Source organism: Lineus longissimus, chromosome 8 (genome assembly GCF_910592395.1).
Source record: "Lineus longissimus chromosome 8, tnLinLong1.2, whole genome shotgun sequence".
In the NCBI taxonomy this organism is placed as follows: domain Eukaryota; kingdom Metazoa; phylum Nemertea; class Pilidiophora; order Heteronemertea; family Lineidae; genus Lineus; species Lineus longissimus.
In genome coordinates, this window is record NC_088315.1 from 15,855,534 (window position 1) to 15,878,215 (window position 22,682).

The following is a 22,682-nucleotide window of genomic DNA, read 5'->3' on the forward strand; positions in this document are numbered from 1 at the left end:
CTTAATGTTGCACTGTGAACTGGTCAAGAAACATGAAGAAACATGATGAAACCCCTTTCTTGAAACCTTGTGAAACTAGGAGAAACGTGAAACAATTTACGAACATGCTCGTAAATTCTGGACAGGTTTCATCAAGTTTCTACAAGTGTCGATTACATTTCAACTCTGTGGCCAATCAGACTGTGATAAAAAGCCATGTGATTTTTACTCCATGTCCAAAATGGCTAAAAGTGACAAGTCAAATGCATATGAGTGGACTTTTGTTTCATAGTGTTTCACTGTGTAAACGTCCAAGGTAAGGTTTCTCGATGTTTCATTTTTCTCAATGTTTCTCCATGTTTCATTGGAAAAAGTTGCATGTGTAAAGCGGCCTTAAGAAACCTGTTTTTTGCGGTGTCCTTGTGCAAATCTAGTAACCCTGCAAAGCTTCATTCTTCAAATGAAGATGTAAAACAAAGGTTCCTTGTACTTATTGTCTATAACAGGGCGAACTTGTATGATCCGTCAAACCACTCTTTTGACAATTACAGGGGAATATGCCGAACAAAGAGAGAGGTCTTCGAAAATATCAGACCCCTGATTCCCAGGATGGCAAAAGCTTATTTAGAACTGTACGACTCTGCACAAGAAATTCGTGAGTTCTTTGGACTTAGAGATTTTTACAGGTAAATAAAGGAGTTTATTTATTGATATTCAAAATGATATCTGTGACCGCAGCCAGTATATTTTTTGTTGCCCCTTATCAGGCTGTTGCAGTTTCCCACCTTTTGTCTTTCCATATTGAAAGGGGTAATATCCACGACTGCCGTGTACCGAATAGCGAAAATGACCTTGCATGCACAACTATTTATAAGTTACTGTCCATGTAATGCACCTGTTTATGTCATCTTAATAAGGAAAATGCATGATATTAACAGTTATTTTTTTGTGAACGTCTGCTTATTTTATGATAGATAAACAAATATCATTTGTTCACTCAAAAATGACCAGGAGTAAGAACAATTTCAGGTGTATTAGGTCAATGTAAGTATCATTAGGCCACAGGGATTTCTTGATACATCGTCAGCGATCTTACAATGTGAAGACTTTGTATGCTGATGATCTAAGTCTTGAACATTTAGAATCGTCCAGTCTAATGCAGAATGTTGCCGAACACCATTTCGAAAAAAAATTGGTGAAATGCAGCTAGGCCCGGCTTTGAGCCCCAAGTGATAGAAAACTCACTGAGGCTATGTCCGTGAAAGGACTGGATCGATTTGATTGGCTGAAAAAAGTTGTGAATGGAAAGTCACTTACGGGCTTGTGTCCACGATTTTGTTGTGGAAATAACCGCCTTGTTCCATTTGGTCAATTGTGTGGTAATGGCTGAATACCTTTACCGTGGTCATGTGATGTGACTTCTGCAACCAATCAGAATCAGGCTTGGGTCTTGATATTCTTGTGAATGCATTTGATCTGCTTTGTTCAAAAGGACAGTTAGTGAGTAATTATAAGTAATTAATAATCAAGCGTGTATGTCCCCAGGCTTGAAGCTGTTATTATGAGCATGTGTCTTCGGTTGTTCTTTTATGTGGTAGTGTTGTCAAGCAAACTGAGCACAAAGAACCCCTAGCAAGTCTTGCCCCTGTCCCCATTTACGGTTATAGTTGTGTCTTAGATTGGAAATTATTGGAAATTGTCATATCCAATGATCAGAGGTTTTTTTTGTCTCAGTCTCGTCAAAATGGTGTATGCCTTTGCGGAGAAATCGAGAGCTGAGCCAACTTGGCATCAGTTGGAGCATGCTGTCAGGAGAAACTTTGGTGGGATAGAAAATGTGGATCCAGTGGAGGTGTTCCGGAAAAAATTCCCAAATATGAGTCGACATCGTAGGGTAAGTAGATGTCATTTGACATGTTTGAGATTTGCAGATTACAACAGTGGCCACTGGTCTGGATTGTTTGGCTGTTGTGTTGCTCCACTGACACGTGTGTCTGCCCCTCCAGTAGGCTTCATCAGGCTGGCTGGGCTTGACTTGCATCTGTCTTGTTTGAAGTTCACAGTTTGAATGACATCAGTGTGGTTTCTCAATGACATTGTAGATTTTTTAGTGTACTTTGAAGTCAAAATATTTCGAACTTTTGCTTTATTTTCTGCGAATGTAGTTGGACGATCCAGAGTGCGACGCAAAAGGCTTGATCAAAGCGTGCCTGTCCGGAGATGGAGAGACCAGTGACAGCCGTTACCTACTCATACTGACGGAGAATTACGCTGCTCTAGGCATCCTGAAGCAGCACCTCCTCAACATGGAAGACTTCATCGTCATATTTGGTAGCAGCTTCCGCAGTGATCAGGAATACACTCAGGTTTGTAAACGGACATCTTAGTAATTGGGTATCTCGAGTTTTTTTCAGATAGATCTGGCCAAATTTGGCTGACCTCTCATCACTAAACTGTGAAAGAGTGGTCACAGATAGTAATGTTATACAGCACTTGGCTGGGGTCGTAGTTGACCAGCTTTAGTTGACATTGTGATAGAATTATATTCTGTCTGGGATAGAATATTGGCTAATTGTGGGAACCACAGAATTGCAAAAGGTCGAAACAGGACAATCAAACGAAGCAAAGAGCCTTGAAATTTGAAACGGACTGAGACCCTAAGAATAAACCAGTGTTGTACAACACAGCTATCCATTGGTAGGAGTGATCTGGTCACATTCCTGAGTTCATATATGTACCTTTCGCCTTGTTCGCCAGAACAAGATGAAAACACTTTTCCGGCAGTTCTAACATGAAAAGAAGACAAAACCTGTCAAGACTGTTTCCAGAACTGCCAAATTTAGATGAAGGATCAAATATCTGCATTACCAAAGAGAAAATTGAATTGTAAGCCCTAAACGACCATTTCACTGGCACCGCGCTTAGTGTTCACTCTGCTTTCTGACGGTTATTCCAAATTGGACCCTCCTTCTTTTTGATTGTCGTAATAATTAACAGAATTGCTATCAGGAATATTCCTTGCGCTATGTGATTGGATTTTAAAGTGTATTTTCACTCTGAATTATCTTTCTAGGTCTGTCGTAACATCAACCGCATCAAGAAGTGCATGGAGACTGGGAAGACAGTGGTCCTGCTGAATCTCGAGTCGCTGTATGAGTCATTGTACGATGCTCTCAATCAGTATTACGTCCACATGGGAGGCGAGAGATATGTTGATCTCGGACTTGGGACCCATCGCGTCAAGTGTAGGGTACACAAAAGCTTCAGGTTAGTTAAAGGCGTACGCTGCTCGTTGAAAATTTTGCGAAAATACATACTAAATACACATTTCAACATTGCCGTTGTGTAGACTGATATACAAATACTATGAATACCAAGTTTAAACAAATTTGCATTCATAATAACCGCACTTATTGTGTGGATTTCTATTTAATTGGACCACAAGTAGTTACAAAGTCGACCTAATAAAGGAGACCGATTCAAAGCATGGTCCATTCTCTAGCAGACAACAATATCAATGTGATAACTTTCAGACTGATAGTGGTTGCCGAGAAGGAGGTTGTGTATAAAGAATTCCCGATTCCTCTGATTAACCGCCTTGAGAAACATGTGCTCTCCATGACGACCATGCTGACTGAGAAACAGATTATGGTGATGCGGAGAGTTGGGAAATGGGCAAAGGACTATGTGACGCCTAAACTCCCTCTTCAAATGCATCAGCCTAGAAGGTGAGTTCCAGTAGGACCCTTCTTCTGACATCTTTGTAGCAGAATTGAGACACATGAATTGAAACAACTTTTAAAGCTCATCAAATGCTGTGACGAGAATCCTAATCAAAGTCATATTGAATTTCTTTTTCTGGCAGAGGACTTCTGAAGTTGTTCACCATCACATTTAGAGCCCCTTGAAGATAAAACCATTCGTACAGCTCTAAAACGCCTTTTAGAGTGATACGAATTATCAAGATTTGTCTTTTAATCTGCAGATAAGCAAATCAGTTGTGTGATCGTCAAGTCACGAAAGAAAAAGAGGATACAACCTTTTTTCTCCGATGCTTTTGGAAACTAGACAGTTTGCCTACAAATGTATTTTTCTAACAAATAGCTTTTTAGGCTTGCCTGCACGTATGCGCAGCAAATCTATTGGGAATAGTATGATAGCGGGGGAAAATTGCATTCTCTGACAGCATCCAGATACTGACAAAAAGGATAATGAGAAGAGCCGAGGTAAAAGCCTGCCTTCGACGAGTCAAGGAGAGTGACGCTCTCGTCTATAGGTGATCAGTGACGAGCAAAATACGGTGTTCACAACTATTTAGTTTGGTCGGTGTTGATCATATCGCACGCTGTCCATTGTTTGACCTGACCCGCCCATTTACCGAGAGCTGATACCCCATTGTAACCCCACACCCCACCCTAAGGGGCCTGTACTGAAGAAAAAAAAGTATTCTGATCTCGGCGTAATGGAGCTAGGATATTGATAGATTTTTAAATGATATTGTACAATTTGTAATATACAAGGAAGGAAACTGGGCTGACGGGAAGACTTATCCCACTATTCAGAAAAGGAATCACTGTTTTATTTTTTTAAGCTTTTTCTAGTTTATGTAGGGCTGGTGCCACCTTTAACATTGGTCTTGTCGAACACCTCAAACTTGGTTTCACTGCTTTACTTGGAAAAGAACCACACAACTTACTGACTCTGTGTCTCATGTCATCTGTACCTGAATGCGATGATATTTCCAGAAAAGCAAAGCCACCCACCCCAGGAGATGTATTCTGTGGCTACCATGATGATACTGCAGCGTCTGTCGTTCTACAGGTCAGCAAGGAAATGGAAGCAGAGGAGACCGGTGCAGATTGGAATAAGGAAGTAAGTTGCTGACAATGTAAGGTGTCTGTTTACGTGCTGACAATGTAATTTCTGTTTACCGACTGACAATGTGAGGTCTGTTTACACACTGACAACATAAGGTCTGTTTACCCACTGACAAGGTAAGCTCTGTTTACACACTGACAACATAAGATCTGTTTACCCACTGACAAGGTAAGGTCTGTTTACACACTGACAACATAAGGTTTGTTTTCCCTCTGACAATGTAAGGTCTGTTTACACACTGACAACATAAGGTCTGTTTTCCCACTGACAATGCAAGTCCGTTTACACACTGACAACATAAGGTATGTTTACCCACTGACAAGGTAAGGTCTGTTTACACACTGACAACATAAGGTTTGTTTTCCCACTGACAATGTAAGGTCTGTTTACACACTGACAACATAAGGTCTGTTTTCCCACTGACAATGCAAGTCCGTTTACACACTGACAACATAAGGTATGTTTACCCACTGACAAGGTAAGGTCTGTTTACACACTGACAACATAAGGTTTGTTTTCCCACTGACAATGTAAGGTTTGTTTACACACTGACAACATAAGGTTTGTTTTCCCACTGACAATGTAAGGTCCGTTTACACACTGACAACATAAGGTCTGTTTACACCCTGAAAACATAAGGTCTGTTTACCTACTGACAGTGTAAGGTATGTTTACTTACTGACAATGTAAGGTCTGTTTACACACTGACAACATAAGGTCTGTTTACCCACTGACAATGTTAGGTCTGTTTACACACTGACAATATGAGGACTGTTTACACGCAGACAACATAAGGTCTGTTTACAGGCAGACAACGTGAGGTCTGTTTACAGGCAGACAACGTAAGGTCTGTTTACACGCAGACAACGTAAGGTCCGTTTACAGGCAGACAACGTAAGGTCCGTTTACAGGCAGACAACGTAAGGTCTGTTTACAGGCAGACAACGTAAGGTCCGTTTACAGGCAGACAACGTAAGGTCTGTTTACAGGCAGACAACGTAAGGTCTGTGTACATGCTTACAATGTAAGGTCTGTTTACACTCTGAGATCTGTGGTCTGTTTACACACTGAAAATGTGAGGTATGATAATATGCTGACAAATTTAGGTCTGTTTACACACCGGCATTGTAAGGTCAGTTTACCCATTGAAAACGTAAGGTCTGTTAACACACTGGTAATGTAAGGTCTGTTTACACGCTGACAAAGGTCCATTTACCCACTGACAATGTAAGGTTTGTTAATCCGCTGACAATGTACGGTCAGTTTGCAAGCCTGTAAGGTATGGTTAGTAAGTAAATAAGTAAAATCAAATTTGTAAGGCGCTGTTTCCACTTTTGTACAAATGTTCAAGAGCACACCCCACCACCACCACCACTTGTCAGTCCATTGTGTTAAGGGTCTCCTGAATAGGTAAGTTTTTAGGGCCTTTCAGAAATTGCCTAGAGTGTCCTTCTGGCGTATGGTCTAGACTATTTTAGACTGCCGGACTGCAACCCTGAACGTCTCAGCACCGAAGCTCATGCTCTTGAACCTAGGTGTGGAGTGAACGATCTTTTCAGTCGACCTAAGATCATGTGTTGGGTTGTATGTCATTATCTGTTCCGTTAGGTATGCTGGGGCCATGTAGGCATTTGATCGCTATTGTCAGAATCTTGAACTTTACACACTGACAACTGTCATGTTTACATGCTGACGGCAAATAGTCTGCTTAAATATCGACAACAAAAGGTCTGTTTACACTCAGACATTGTAAGGTATGTTTACAAGCTGAGTTGTCAGTATATGCATTTCTTTTGGATCTCTGTCATGAGAAAGGATTTTCCAAGAAGTATTTTAAACACTGTTGCCCCATTGCCTCATGATATTTACTGCAATCAGCTTTTGTGCACATGATTAGATCCCTTGAAAAAGTGAGCTCACTCTCGTGATGAGGAATCAATTTCCTATGTATATCGTAGGGACTTGTCAGCATGTTTTGGATTTATTTGCTTAATCACTTCTTTCTTCAACCAGGGGAGGGGGTAGGCTCTGTTTGTAAGCTGCCTCTGAACACAAAAGAACCACATCCATTCTTTTATCTAGACTGACATCAGTCCACCATTATGTCATGAAATAATATATGTTTTTCGTGATATTTCTCATCAGGTTTTCACGCAATGCAAGGAGGTCCTGCTAATGTGTGCCACCCCAGAATCAGTTGTCAGGCTGAAAGATACCAAGTTGGACTCTGAGGGGAAAGCTCTCTTTGACAGATATTTCATACAGCAGGCTCATGACAGCCTTCCTCAACTCCTGAAGTGGATGCTGGAGGGCAGGACATCAAGGGAAGGGGTCTTCTTGGAGGTAACATTAGATCTTCTCTTGCATCATCTTCTTTTTTAAGGGGCAATTAGGGCATGAGGTTTGTTGGTTTTTTATGCAAACATGGCTTCAAGCCATTGTGACTCAGCCTCTCTGCCAGAGTCAGAGCTGGGTAACCTCAAAGAAGTTTAAGGTACTGACACAGACCCTCTAAAAAATTGAGCAAACAATTCTTTCACATTTGATATCAAGAATAATGTTTACCAGATGGACCTAGAAATATGAATTATAGGTCACGCACAACAGTTTTCCCAAAAGTGCATGACGTCACGATGTTCTTTCAATTGCAAATGACAGCCATTTCAAAATGCGATTAGGAGGCGCTTTTCAACAAATGACCAAATGGTGCTGTACACCGCAGAAAAGGCTGTGATCTCCTCTTGCTACAGGAACTCACCTCATTGACTCGATGAATACAAGTCAGTAATTAGCACTGGATTTGCTCCAAGCACTTGAGGACACCCCAAATTTTCAAACCAGACCCCGAAATCACAAAACAATTTGTTATATGTAAATCCAAAAATACTGGTTTTCACGTGAAGCACCATAGCTACTGCTTGTGAAAAATGCGATTTATGTAGTTAAGTCAGCTCATTTTCGAAATATTTATATTTTTGTCCAAAGCAGAAAAAAACACAAAACTGGACGGTGCAACAGCTGATCACCCAGCCGACACACACCAATCCAGTGACTTCTACACTGCCCATCATTACGATAATGTCTTCATTCTTTATAGAAATTTATTGAACAGTGCACCCGGTTTAAGTCCCAACTCGTACAGGCGCTTGTTCAGTGCTTTATATAATAAGCAGTAGGAAATCCAACACTGTTTAGGAACTACAGTTAGTGGTTGCAAGGCGGTTGCGAGGTCACACAACCTCTGACACTGAATTTTGGTTGAATATGATATTTGACTTGGCCACCAGGAAACTGAAAAGGTAAAAAGTGCAATATCTCGCTTATTAGTGACTTGTTTTCAATAATATTTTATGGTTTGGTAGGTATTCTAAGAAAAAATACATCACATGTCATACGGATTTTGATTTGACCTACTTTTTAGGGCCACAGCAGTCAAATGGTGTAAATTGGTCGTTAGGATTTAGTATGGCAATTTTACTAACTGCAGTGACCATTGGTCTCACATCTGTTACAGATGGTCAGGTGATCTTCGTGGCTGAAGCTTGGTTTGATCTGATTCATGGCTTGGCCAGCAGGGGGCCAAATCTGAATACCATAAAATGTGATTATTGCTGCCCGATTGCCACCAATCTTATATCATGGCTACATCTAACCACCATATACAGTATTATTTGTCACATGGGTTTTTGATTTGGCTTTCTTTTCAAGGTCATGGAAGTTAATGGCATAAAATTTCCATTTGGCTATATACTATAGCATGTTTCTTAACAAGCATGAATGCTTAACCACCAGATATCTATACGGTGAGCAAAATGGCCCCTGGTCGTTTCATTCAAACATAATCATGGAGAAAAAAATCATTAAACTGCAATTTACACTTCACTATAATGGATTGTAACCATTGGTCTCCCTAAAATTTACTAGCCATATTGAAAACTGGCTCGCGGATCTGACAAAAATCATTATTAGAGGTCAGCACTGGTGTTGTGTTACATATGGCAGCGCATGGTTACAACAAAGCAAAGATGGGTTTTGCTACAATCTGACATAACATTGGGACTCTTCACGCTCGTGTGAAGTTTTATCTCTGAGTCAGACCAGACCATGTTTCCTGTCTTAGTAGGCTTATGTTAGTCACCGTGAGATCACTACCATGACTACTAAGCACTCAGTACTGTGTCAAATCTCTTTGCACTTATACACCAGCCTTTCTGTAAAATCCAAGGTGTGTACATACTGCACTACACTTGACCATTTCAGGCCTTTGAAAGTACCGAACCCAGTGGCATTGGTCGAGCCTCGAATCCATGGCCTGATCACAAGTCACACTTCCACTGTGCCATGGGCTTTCTGTGAGATCTATTAGTCTAACTTTCAGCTCACCTGGGTGAGCTTATGTCGTCACGTCTTGTCCGTCGTCCGTCCGTCAACAATGGGAGCACGTCTGCTCACTATTGACTCTAGAAAGTTGAAACTTGGTGTGAGGATATCTTATGACAACATGACTTGACACAAAAAATCATCGCCATTTGACCTACTTTCTGGGCTCCAGGTGGCCATCTTTGAAAAACCTTATTTGGCCAATATCTCATGAGCGCTGATAGCTAGAACAATGAAATTTTTACTGTCAATACTTCTGATGAGACTATATGACATAATTTACAGGTTTTTGATTTGACCTACTTTTGAAGGTCACAGAGGTAAAACTCAGTAAATTTCAGCGAAGGTAGCACGTTTCGTCTTTAATTGTCCCAAAATCTTCAAATTTGATATGTAGACACCTATTGGGCATCTACATCTATTAAAAAAAAACTCAGGTCAATGTGACCTACTTTATTTCAGGTGTAAGTAGGTCAGGTCAGAAAACTCAATGTCAGTTATATCAAGAAACCTTCACCTTGTGATTCTCAAAGGTGCATCATTGATCAATGTGATCAGGATTGACATAGAGTGTATAACATTTTGACCTTGACCTAGTTTCTAAGGTCAGAAAGGTCAAACTCTAAAATTCCACTGAAGTTGATACGTTTCACTACTATTTCTCTGAGATTCTTAAAAAAAATTTTTGGAGACACCTATTGGGCATCTGTACAAGTTGACCTAATTTAGGTCAATTGTGACCTCGTTTATCAAGTTTAACCTGCATATTTCATTTCATCTGCAACTAAATGATTCCCAGGTGAGCACAATGTCCCCAGGACATTTCATTTTTTTTTTTTTAGGTGACCACAAAGTCGCACCTTCTTGCCAAGAAAGATGCAAAGGCTTTATCCAAGAGCATGGGCATTGGGAACAATTTCACCTTGCTGGCTTTGCAGGCAATGGACACAAAGCAACAGTTTTCTAGGGAGTTGGGGTAAGCCTTTAATAGTGTACCGATTACTTCTGATTTTTTCACCTTAGAAGATTTAGAAGGTGAATGAATTGAATGGCATAGTTCGTTTGGGTTCCTGCTTACTCCCTCAGGGGTTATGCTGTAGTGCAAGCTTTCCGCTGTTCTTAAACCCTTTTTCAAGCACATGACATCAAGGGGAATACTTGTCGCATACTTTATTTGCTGGAGTTTCGACAGCCTTTTAAACAGGACAAAGCCAAACATCAGATGATGACGTCATTGCATCACGTCCTTAATTTGAATTAATCTTGAGGTCATGACATCATCAAATTGTAAAGCTTGCAAATTAAGTACCGTAACTTAAAACAACTAATATTTTCCCTTCAGGAAATTCTTTAACCAGGAAAATGATGAACGACTGATGCTGCTCCAGTGTGACTCTGGTGACAGGAACAGTAACTTGATAGCATGTGCTCGCTACCAGATCATGGAAGAGTTCACCAAGTCAAAGAGTAGGATAAGAGGGAAGGCACACTTTGTGTTTATTGTACAGATGCCGAGAGTGATGGCAGGAAGCTTCATCGGATTCCAAGTAAGATTATGGTTCACGGTTTAAAGTCTGATATCAACAACGTGAAGGTCCTATCCTACATTTAAAATCTTTCAATAGAACTCAGATGAGCTGCTCAGTCAGCTACAACATGAGCATTCCGGCCCGTACTCATTTGTACACCTGTGCAGAGAAAGGCAAGTTACACAATGAGACCTGCCTAAGCTCTGCCTCTGGTCTCACACTGACTGTCGGATTCAAACCAGAGTTGACTCTGTTACTGACCCGAGAGAAGTCTCTAGTTCTTGGATGGCGTCTTTCATTTCCCTTAGCAGAGGCACCAGTTCTAAGGAAACTTAACTTTTATGTCTCATTTAAAGGATGGAGCATTTAGAGCTAAGTGTCTTGTTCAAGATCATCGAGATAACATAGCGGTTATCCTTCCAAGAGTCGAACTCCTCAAAAGATATAATAATACGGTTTTTTTTCAGGGTGGGAGATGGCGCTCTGTATATCTCGATGACCTTCGAATTGGTCAGCAGCTTGCAGTCATCAAGTTGTCTGAAAAGTCCATCGGTGATCTGATTGAAGAGTCTGTAAAAACAAACTTTGCTGTGAAAGGGATTGGAGAGTGCCTGCAGCAAAAGGGAGCTCTGGGGTTCATTGACGATGTCCACATCTCAAGGGAAGGACCGCTGACACCACCCCTTTCTCCAGAGAGTGTGGAAATTCATGTGGAAGATATTGATATTGAAAACTCTGAAACGTGGCCAATTCAACTGAGAGAAGTTGTGCCGATGAGAAGACAAAGGGTTCAAGAGCATGAGGGATGCCAAACTCATGATGCACGATGCAATCGATCCGTTGATCAGCTGCTTGATGTAGATGCTCTAATTCATTCCTGTGTCCAGAGTAGCACTTCCATGGTCAAAGATCCCGAGACTGTTCCGTCAAAGAGAGCTACCAAGCGATTGCACATCATTTTGGCAGAGCTTTCTCAGAAAGAAGGTATGCGCATGTATCAAAATATGTTGTAGCATAGAACTTTCATGCATGAAAAGTAGGCGTTTTTTTCTTCCATTTTCGCAAATGCGTTGTCAATCAAATAGCAGTGAAAATTTTAACTGACGACTGTATTACCTAAACCAATACATTTCTGCTGTAAACATTTTCGTTATGTAAATGCAAAAAATGCAAAAAAGGCATGCTAAAAACTAACCTTGGTTTACAGTATTCCGGTTATTTCAACTGATGATCTTATCCACTTCAGAGCAAATTTCTGATTTGAGTTCTTCCTTTGACATCTTGCCGCCATTTTGATGTTTTGTTCTGTATTTTTTAGATGTAATCTCTTTGATGGACGTCATGAAGCTTCGCATGCTGCAGCTGTTTCAAGAAAAGGAAGGCAAGATGTCAGTGGTGTCGTTGGCTCGTGATTGGCTTAGAAAGGATGCTGCGGCGGCCGAGACTATCAACCGTGTTGGAACTTTTAGGTAAAGTTTGAAATATATCGACCTAAATCAGCAGGCTGAGGAAAAAGTAGTTTGCATTGAGAGATCTTACAAATGTTTTGATCATTGTCATGATGATTATGTGTTGATTAATTGTTAATGGGAGGGCTGATTCTATTGTGATTCTTATTGGTGTTTAGGAGGGCCGTCCAGATAGTGATTGAAAACAAGTTGACACCCATCCTGGCAGGATTGGTGGCCTACATGGATACCAACTGCAACCTTGATATCCTAAAGAAAAAAGAGACGCACCATCATGACGTCATCCGACAGCTCTGGCTTCAAATGTTTGCTGATCAACTTGTGACGCAACTTTCCTACGCGCACTTCCAGTCACCAACTACACATGTTGAGATGACGGAAATGATCTCCCCGCAGACAGGCATCGGTCATCACCTGTTCAAACCTTTGTTTCCCTTCTCCTGGGAAGTTCACTCGCAGATGGAGCTGATCATACAGACCTCAAGAACAGCAGCGGGGAAAAAGATGGAACTGACTTGTGAGAGATTATTCCTTGATAGTTCTGTGGGGAAGTTCCTGAATAGATTCTTGCAAGACCAGCCAGAGACTGTTCAGAATGAACTGATGGAACACTACCTGAAAGACTTTGTTCATATGTGCTTCAAACTGGACGGGGAAGAACTAGAACAGGTAGGAACTAAGAATCTCTCTCTGCTCAGTTTTAACTACGGCAGCAAATGCGGGAAACCATGCACTAAAAGTTGAATTATAATTTCAATGAAAGTTATCAACTCAGATTGTAACTGACCAGAAGGCTGTGGAAAGTAGCAACACGTGATGGGAAACTGCCAACACTTTGTCTTTATATCATGGTAAAAAGGGATTTTCTCGCTTTGCTCTCATTCAAAGTGGTTTACTTTTAATGAGCGTGCACCTGTCATCTTTGAGTTGTATGTTATTTGATAAGGAGTATTTTATATCTGGTACATGTGTCCTTTATTATGATAATGCGACTTTTAGATATTGATGAAAACCCTAAAGATCGCCTTCAGGGAAATTCGTCTGAGTTTGAAACTGGATGAGGAGGATGGCACACGACTGACGATACCAAAACTCCACCTGACATATGCCAAGTGTCGAGAGAGGCTGGAGCACTTTTTCCATGCCTGCAGTGTCTGGCCTCAGTGCCTGGAGTCATTGAAGGACAACAAGGAACATGAGCTGAGCAGCACAGTCACGGAGATGGTGCGTTTCCTTTGAACATTTGGTACTCATCATAATCTGGATGGTTTCAGTTCAATAGAAGGGTCAATACCGTATGTCTTAGTGACATAAAACAGTTGTACACCAAGGTTCTTTACACCTGGTGCCTAAGCCGGTAAAAATAGACCCCTTCCAAGTGAACGTTGACCTGAGGTACCTGTCCCTGGCGTTTGACTGATTGAGGCACAGCCATGGTTGATAGAGGCAAAAATGCTCCATAGCCGTAATGCTATAATTATATATAATTCTGTGAGGATTCTTTGAGGCAAGGGTGAAAGCAGATGAAAAAAAACAATGGAATGCCTGTTGGCGTAGTTTCATGTCCATATGAGTCCCATTGAACGGTCTTCAAGAATCAGTTTTGGCAGCCGAGGAAGTCAATAATTTTCATATAACACTTCCTTATATGTTTTCAGACGCTTGATGTAAATGTCCTTGTCCTCATGATTGACTTCATCAACGATCTTCAAGATAAGTTGAAAAAAGTCAAAGGGAGGAAAGCATGGCTTGAGCAAGTTAAAACGTTGAAACCCGTGATTGAGAGAATCATGCAGCAGAATAGTGTTCATGATTCAAGGTCACCACTTGGAGCGCTGTGTCAGAAATACATGGAGAAATACAAGTAGGTGTTGGGAAAGTTTGTTGCACGGTTTTTTCACATTGTTCCTGTTATATGCGAGTTTTTTGAATGCACTAGTCTTGTTGCTAGTCAAAGATATTCCAAAAGGTGGTTTGTGTGTGTGTGGATGGATGCGTGTGTGTGTGTGTGTGTATGTAGACATCAGTGAAGTGGAGGTTCTGGATAACTCACTGGGCCTTCTCCCTCCAACAAGTCCATCAGCCCCATCAGTCCCCTCCGTGTATGTTATGGATCCTGTCTTCAGTTCTGTGGCCAATTGTCTACGGGTCCCTCGCAGGTGACACTTGGCACCGTCTCCTCTCTGTCCCCCTCTCCAGCATTCTGTCTAGAGACCATATAGACTTTGGGTGATATGAATAAAGACTAGCAAATGCTTTTACTCCGGTTTTGTACAGGAAGGCCTAGTGTAAATGTACATGGAGATTTAGATAAAAGCATTTGCTGGTCTTTATTCATATCACCCATTGAGTCTAGCTCCACCTGGTGAAGCCGGTGCTGAAAGCAGTTGCTGTCAAGTCCCTTGGCGTTGGGTCCAGATCCCCGAAGATATTGGCGCTGCCTGCTAGTTAGTCAGCCTTTTCGTTGAAGATGTTTCCTGCATGGCCACCTTTGAATTAGATGTGAAAGCTTAATTCCTTGCATCCGAGAGTTGGAGACAGAAAACTTAGATCCTATGGCCATTGATAAATTTTATCCCTGGAAAAGACGGAGCTGTCACTGCCTGGACCGATTCCAGTATATCAACACAGACCCCTATGTCACCTGCACCATGTTCCCTGTATCTGATCAGACTCGTTGAGGAGCCAAAACTGAGTTGTCAAACCAGGGTGCATCCTAGCCAGCAGCAACGCTTAACAACCACACGAAAACAGGAAGCGAGTCGAGTGATGTGGTAATCTTGTCCCGACTTGGTAAGAGGTTAGACCGAGGTCGACTAGTGTGCGCCACTCATGCATGCAGTCAACAGAATCAGTTCATGGTCATGCCTTCGCAGGATATGACATGTGTGCAAGTCACTCTCTTCTATGTCTGACCTGTATATTGTAGGCCTAACCTACCATAGAGATGATCCCTGAAAGACTCTGAAAAGAAGGAATCAATGGATCGACGCTTTGCACTTAGTAAAAAAAAAGGCGCAGAAAGTATGTCATGAAGGCCAAATTATATCATGACTTTTGCCTACAATGTATGACGTCACATCTGTAGCGTGGAGTTAAATCCACACGACCACAGCAACTCCTGAAGTGCGGTGCGCTGAAGCTGTTACGATCCAGTGAAGAATGACACAAATTGTTTTTGTTAGAAAAATTATCAAAAATTGTAAAACCATCTGCTTCTTGATTTTCCAGACCCCTGTGGACGCGTATCTGTGTTGTCCAGCTCTTCATTGACCACGTCTGCCCTCCCCATGTGAAGGATGAAGCAGCTCGTGTTGATTCTATGGGACCACTCTGGCTGGTAATTAACTTTCAATCTTTTCCTTCTCATTCCCAGTCATCAGACAGGAGAAGCAGCCGCCTGACTACGAAATCAAGCCTAACTGGGAACCGTACTCGAATAATCAGTAAGCCGGTTAGCATTGTCACTACTCTAAATCTGAGTTGATGTATTTTATTTTATGCACACACAGGCTTTCAAAAAATGGGGAAAATTGCACCCCACAATAACGTCCATTTTATAGAGTGTTCTTAGGATCAAAAGTACATCTCTGACTAACGGCGTTTTGTAAAGATCCTATTGGAAATGCCCTGGATCTAGATTGAACAAAGATAATTTGACAGCGGGAGAGTGCTTATGAGTAGATGCAGGACAATCTGTGTTACGAGTGAGAACAAATGAAATGAAATGAATGAAAAAAACCTGCGATCGGAGTTAGGCAGCTGCTCATCGTGTCATTCACTGGTATGCCTGAGTTACATTTTTGCAGTCGTCAAAGTAGGAGTCTGAACAACATTTTTGGAAATGTACATGTCTTTAATAAAGGCGTGCCTTTGCTTTCGAATGTGTTCAGTCTGCGCAAAACTAGTTATCCAAATAAGTTTTGTAAATTAATTGAAATGAAAACATATTTATTTTGAACACTGTTTCTGAAGTTGCGGTGAGGTTTCTTGTAATGCCTGAGGTCAAGTTTTTTTTAATCTTCATCCGTATTTGTGCTTGCACTCGACGGTGAGCACTGTCAGTATACATTGTCAATTGTTTAACTCTGATAAAACAGTTCAGAACGAAGAATATGCAGATAAATGCATAGTACAGGTAGAGTATTTAGGCCTACTGCAACTTTGGAGTAGCGGAAAATAACTCGCTGTCGTGGAGAATTGTAGAATTTTGTTATGATATTGTTAGATAAATGCTGACGCCTACTTTCCAGTATCTTGGAAATAACTCCAATTTCAAGTCAGCAGCCTCAGTGGAGAAGGTGGCTCAATTCCTGAAAACTTGCAAGAACAAGTATGTTACGAAGTTCTACAAGTAAGTACTTATTGGCTGCATCAAGGTTGGATTTGAAAATGGTTCATTTGAAAATGAAATGTAAGTTCAAACAAAAGTACCCTCTGGGCGACTGAAAAATAGTTTCAAAGTGCTTATAAAACATTTATTCCCCCAGCTTTCTGTAGAAACCAAGGTGTGCACATACAAGTACAGAGTGGCACTGGTGTCACACCAAAAAACCTTCTGATCACAAGTTGGACCCTCTCCCACTGATCCCAAGCTCCATGCTCCCTCTTTTACCTGTTGCCCCTCAAAACCAGTGGGTGATCAACGGCTACATCACACCAGTTTTTGAAGTTTCAAGACTCTGAGAATTCCTCTGTATATTTTCACACCCAGCATTTCTTTCTTCGTGGATTTCAACTCTTTGTTATGGAGACAGAGGCATGAAATTTTCACAGATGAATCAATGATGCATAATATATACAATAAGCGCAAAGATGGTATTGTAATATATTGCGTAAATACATGTAGCATTACGGTTCCCTAGAAGTGTACCTCGGGGCGGAACAAAAGCCAGGGTACGTGACGTAACTGAAAGTCACTACCTGCCTCGAAACAGGACAATGGATGGCAGCCTGGCAGCCACTCTTGTTCCTGAACTTGTTACTGTACTTACTTGCTAAGGTTCTTTATCCCTAGTGGGGCATAAGGCAACAACACTTTCCCTCCATTGCCTTTCGCTCTTGGCTGCCCGATATGCTTCGCCCCTTAATACCAGCCCCATCAACGTCGGACATTGTTCTCTTCCAGGTGACCTTTGGGTGGCCATGTTTCCTATTTATTTTGGGAGTCCAATGTAGGACACTCTTGGGTGTGCTGCCCGGCTTAATCCAGAGTAATATCCGTAGTGATATTTCTTGTTGCTTACATGTGTTATGATGCAGCAGGGCACGAGATTAGCTCTTGCCGATGAGGCTTTCAGCGCTGGCTTAAATCCAACAGACTTGAACCTTTGACATTTCTATATTGTCATTTTCAGAGATCACCTGAAATGTCCAGGGTGTCAGGAAGTCAAGAACGATCCTGTCCAACTTCCGTGTAAACATTCCCTCTGCCGTGACTGCCTCCAGGAGCAGTTTGAAGTTGACGACCGAATATGCCTGACCTGTAAAGCTGAAATACCGGAAGCGTTCAGTATACCAGTCCGGGCTAGTAATAGGTGAACAATTTTACTTTTGCTGGGCCACCTGACTGTATGTTGACATTTTTGAGCTTTTTTATGAGTGAAATGAAGTAATTATGTGAAAGAAATTTTGACCCCACTGTACTGAGGCACAAACCCATTGCTGCAGCAGCATGCCCCTCACAAGGCCAGGCAGCCATGGACCTCTGTGTTCTGCGGGGATGAATCATTTGCTGCGGCAAGGACTAATGTGAACACTGATTGCGGCTGCAATATAACATTTGACTACTACAGCTGCAATATAACATTTGACTACTGCAGCTACAGCATACGGTTTATTATCATTGTTACAAGTACTTAAAATACTATCACCTTAACTGCCCTGTCTGTCCCTTATGTATCAGTTCTAAATATGAATCTGTTAATAAAGCTCACAAATTATTCCAGAATATGACCAGTAGGTGATGGATACACTTGTCCCCTTTCAGAGATGCTGACATTGCCTACAAAAAATACATCAATGCCAGTAACCAGTTCTTTATGGACATCATCTCTCAGCTGTGTTTTGCTGAGGACTTGCCTCCTCAGCAGGATGTCATAAAGATCCTTATTTCGTATGTCATCCACGAGCCACGGGATCCGGATAGCAGCATACCTTCTAGCACAAAGCAGTTTACGGTGTATGATGAATGCATCGATGCAACTCCTGTACTCAGATCACTCCTGTTACAGCTACTCCTAAGATACAAGTAAGTCAAAGGGCGTTTTTTATTGGACACTAACCCCTAAGAGAAAAGCTGATATTCTTCCGTAGTCGAGCAACCTCACACACATGATGTCATTCAGATTTAGTCAGGGCATCCAGCGTAGAAGACAAATGGTATGATCATTTCCTACGTCATGGTGCAATGATTTCATGGTGTCACGCTACGCTAGTGACCATTCCATTTAAATGTAATTTATTCGTTTCGGTGTCAATATTCTAAAATCAGTAAATGGGAAATCAAGACTTTTTACCCTGTCACATGGTCCTGACATGTTCTTAAAAATGTTATCCTCCGGTCACACATGAAATGTGATATTAGAATTAGCCCTAAATTCTGTGTACTCATTTTCCTTGTATATATATATATTAGGTAAATTTATTGGATATAATATATCCAATAAATTTATTATTTTTTCACATATATTTCCATATACAGTGGAATGTCTTTCAGTGGACACTTTGGTAAGTGGGAGACCCTCTCTATTTAGGACATTGATTCTGGCCTGGAATCGGTCATGACCATTCAGTTTGACCTCTGAAATCAGGACTTCTCCCTATTTAGGACAGCATCTGTCAATCCTAAGAGTGTTCATAATAGAGAGGTTCCAATGATTATGCCGAGGCAAAATGAGCCACGTAAGGTGGCAGCCTGAAGGTAAGTGAGCATACTTATGGACTTGAAGTTGTTTCGCAATCATATATAGCAACCATTTTATAATTCCAGCACTGATGATGTAAGAGAACACCTTCAGCTGTATTTCAACAAATCGCGGCAGTTTTTGAAGAATCAAGAACACGTTATTGAGTTGTCGCTATTGTGTGCACGGTGCTTCGAGGTAAACAAATCATTTGCTTCAAATTCTTTCTTAATTGGTTTCCAAAACATTACGGATAATACCAAAAGCAGGTCTTTCAAAGTACTTATTAACAGTTTGCACAGTCAAAAAATCTATTTCAAGTAATACGTTTTTGATAACAGTTTTAAGACCACGAAAACAAAGCTGTGTGGCCTTATATGTAACTATCAATCCGCCTATTTTGATATCCTCAATCTTGTAGGATTCCTACCACAGTCACTGCAGCAGTGAGTCTCGAGGTGATGTCCTGGAGGAAAGGATAAGGATGGGGACAGAGCATCTTGAGTCCGCTTGCGACCATTTGGTAACTGAGGTACTAGACATCACCAAAGTGGAGGCCATTGCTAAGACCAGGTTCGGTCTCGCGGTTGCGGCTGAGATGATGTATAGGATCCATGTTGTCGAGGAGGATGGGCATGATAGGGTTGCTGTTCAGAGATTGTGGGAGGTGGCAAGGAGAGTTCATAGCAACAGTCAGTCAAAATGGCCAAGGTGAGTGTTAAAGGGAGGCTATAGGCATTGACAAACCATGCTGTATCCCGGTAAGTAAAAGTTAGCTTTTGAAAACGCCTGATGTCAGCACTAACAGCAAACCCAATTCAATTATAGTTCAAATCTCGACAAAATCAGTACACAGGGCATGCCACAAATCGACTGTATGCTGTATCAAAAGCGGCGTTAACACCATACAAAATGTGACCCGGCATATTTAATCAAGTTCAGAATTTGATCCAGATCAAATACCTTTTTCGTCCACATCATACTTTCTCGCCGTCAGGGTAAGCTCGTCATGGCACTATAAATAGCATCGGCAATAGTTAAATGGCCGCAGGATTGACAGCAAATTGAAAGTGATGAAAAAGTGACATACAGCGTGGTTTGTGTTTACATATGTGTGATTCTAATCTCCACAAAAGATTCAAGATTAAAATAAGTTTATTCTACCGTAAATCATGTACTGATACATAATAGATACGTGAAGTGAAATAAAACTTGTTCAAATGCGAGATCTAAACTATAGTGCAACCAAATACAATGTAAAATTCGTATATGATTACAGAGTATACCGGTATAATGAGGAAAGTTCCAACAAGCGCCATATGTAGCCGGGCTCGGTAAAAGTTATAACCCGGCTTTTTCTGTCCACACCATGCCCAGAGCCAGGCTAAATTTTGATCCAGGTCAAAAGGCGGGTCTGACCCTCCAATCGTCGCCGAGTTCAAATAGCCTGGCAATTGGCTGGCTATACTATCCCGAATCAAATTTTCAAAGGTGCAAATGCAAATAAGCCAGGCCAGACCCGGCATTTTCGGATGGTGTAAACGCCACTTATGTACAGTGCAAAGATTTGTGAATGACCGAGATTGTATCGAGCAGTCATTAGCCGTGTGTGTATGACAGACATGTATCGTTGGACTCGCACATGATATAATAAAGTTTTTGATAATTGTATATGCATAACAGATCACTGATCATTACTGTAGGAATAGGACGTACATGGTATGTATCTTGTTTGTATATTTTGAAGGAAATACAATTTCAGATTGTATTTACTGGGGGAAAATAGGTGGGTATTCAGCTCTGTTGGAAATTTAAAAAATTACAAATTTTCAAGCTTGTATTCTGTCTTTAAAGCCTTCTATTATAAAATGTCCATATGTTTCTCAATCCCGTTATTTTGAGTGGCTTCAACAACCCAGAGTGGTATCATTGCCAGATATCGTCCATGGCACAGATATGTTACTGCATGTCACAGCGCAAAATGTACAGAGTTTTGAGGAGAGAAAATAAGCTGCATGATGCACAAACATTGCATCTTGTGAATGCAGTTTTTAGATTCAAGGGTTCTTTTCCAGGCTCTACTTAGTGAAACAACTGTGCAGGACTTACGGCATGGACTGTCTAAGCACGATATCTCGGGTGCATTACCTTGAGTGGATACTACCAGACGAGGCCAAGTATAATCAGGTGAGCTTTAAACTTCGTGATGATAGTTTCTATCATCAGGCTGTGTTCTATAAGGGAGCAGCTGTAATTTATAACAATAATAAACTGTGTGCTGCTACGGTAGTCAAATGATATCCCACAGCTGCAATCAGTCCTTTGCGCTTGTCCTCGGCCGCATGAGCTTATCAAGTTGGAGTTGTCATTTATAAACTGAGACTTTTGTTATGGGCAAGATCTGCCTTGCAATGAGTGATGCCATTAAATCATTTGACGAGTTAAACATGAATGCATCAATTGAAGCCATCAGAACAACAAGGGTGTTTTAACAAGGGTGTTTTTATGATTTTTAAAACCAACAGCAGAAAATAACAGCTGTTTTCACTTCTGTTTTTATTCTTGCATAAGTAATGAGTCGGAAACAATGTTGTTAACAAAAACATGAACAAAATATTTTTTTCTTCATATTTTATGGTTTCTCACAAACTGCTCATCAAAATAGGGGATTAAGTCACCTAGAAAACACTTGTGTTTGCCGACTCTATCTCAGGTTGGTCACAGCGTGTTGTTGCAACACATTGCGAGAGAGCAACGTTATTATCATTTTGCGGGAAGACCGAAAGTATGTTGCCGTAAGGTCAGAAAAGTGCCAATGGTGACGAAGTCATTTTACCGCAATGTGTCACTCGTGACACTCAACCTGGCATAGTGTCGGCGGACACAAGTGTGTTTAAGGATTGAATACAGTGCCCCTTTAACATTTCTGACCCAAATAATAGCCATTGACACAAAAATGCATGGGTTAACAGCTGCTTGGCCTAGCTGCAATACATCGCAGTGGATGCAGTGTTAATGATATATGGGGGTTAAGTCCATACCTGGATTAAACACCCCTGCAGTCTACTAAACAGAACATGCATGTATTTTGGGTCAATTTGATACATCTATGGCACTCATAGAAATCGCAGAATGCCAGTTTACCGCTTCTCAAACAGACAAATCGATGAAAAACAGTAACATGTTACCTGCAAACAATCATGTTTGAAAAGTGGTCCGCCATTTTGAATTGGGACTTCCAATGCAACAAGGGGGCTAAGTCCAGGGGTGGACCTAACCCCCTTTGCATACTGACATTTTTATGAAATAAAACATCATGGGGCCGAGGTAGGTCACTGTAGATTATTATATACAGGTAGACCTCGTGCCTAGGCAGCCATATTTGTCACTAATTCATTTGTGCTGAAAATGTGACTTAGCACCCTTGTTGTTCTGATGGCTTCAATTGATGTCCACTATGAATTTATTCTACTTTTTAATGACATTTGACCAGGTCTATAGTACGCTCTTCAAGGCAGAATACCAGAACACCATGAAGCTAA

General features: G+C 41.2%; 1 protein-coding gene across 1 annotated transcript in view; it reads left to right on the forward strand.

The window, feature by feature from the left end:
* LOC135492161 (E3 ubiquitin-protein ligase rnf213-alpha-like) overlaps positions 1–22,682 on the forward strand; it is a 113,796-nt gene that overhangs the window by 45,402 nt on the left and 45,712 nt on the right. Inside the window, exons 36-56 of the mRNA XM_064778394.1 lie at positions 531–665; positions 1,714–1,873; positions 2,145–2,345; positions 3,053–3,246; positions 3,513–3,707; positions 4,725–4,851; positions 7,003–7,200; positions 10,080–10,213; positions 10,580–10,784; positions 11,234–11,750; positions 12,085–12,235; positions 12,394–12,904; positions 13,235–13,459; positions 13,894–14,099; positions 15,467–15,575; positions 16,489–16,589; positions 17,593–17,772; positions 18,225–18,485; positions 19,227–19,338; positions 19,562–19,851; positions 21,216–21,327. Coding sequence (XP_064634464.1) covers positions 531–665; positions 1,714–1,873; positions 2,145–2,345; positions 3,053–3,246; positions 3,513–3,707; positions 4,725–4,851; positions 7,003–7,200; positions 10,080–10,213; positions 10,580–10,784; positions 11,234–11,750; positions 12,085–12,235; positions 12,394–12,904; positions 13,235–13,459; positions 13,894–14,099; positions 15,467–15,575; positions 16,489–16,589; positions 17,593–17,772; positions 18,225–18,485; positions 19,227–19,338; positions 19,562–19,851; positions 21,216–21,327 — 4,324 coding nt within the window. The remainder of the gene's footprint in view (positions 1–530; positions 666–1,713; positions 1,874–2,144; positions 2,346–3,052; positions 3,247–3,512; positions 3,708–4,724; positions 4,852–7,002; positions 7,201–10,079; positions 10,214–10,579; positions 10,785–11,233; positions 11,751–12,084; positions 12,236–12,393; positions 12,905–13,234; positions 13,460–13,893; positions 14,100–15,466; positions 15,576–16,488; positions 16,590–17,592; positions 17,773–18,224; positions 18,486–19,226; positions 19,339–19,561; positions 19,852–21,215; positions 21,328–22,682) is intronic.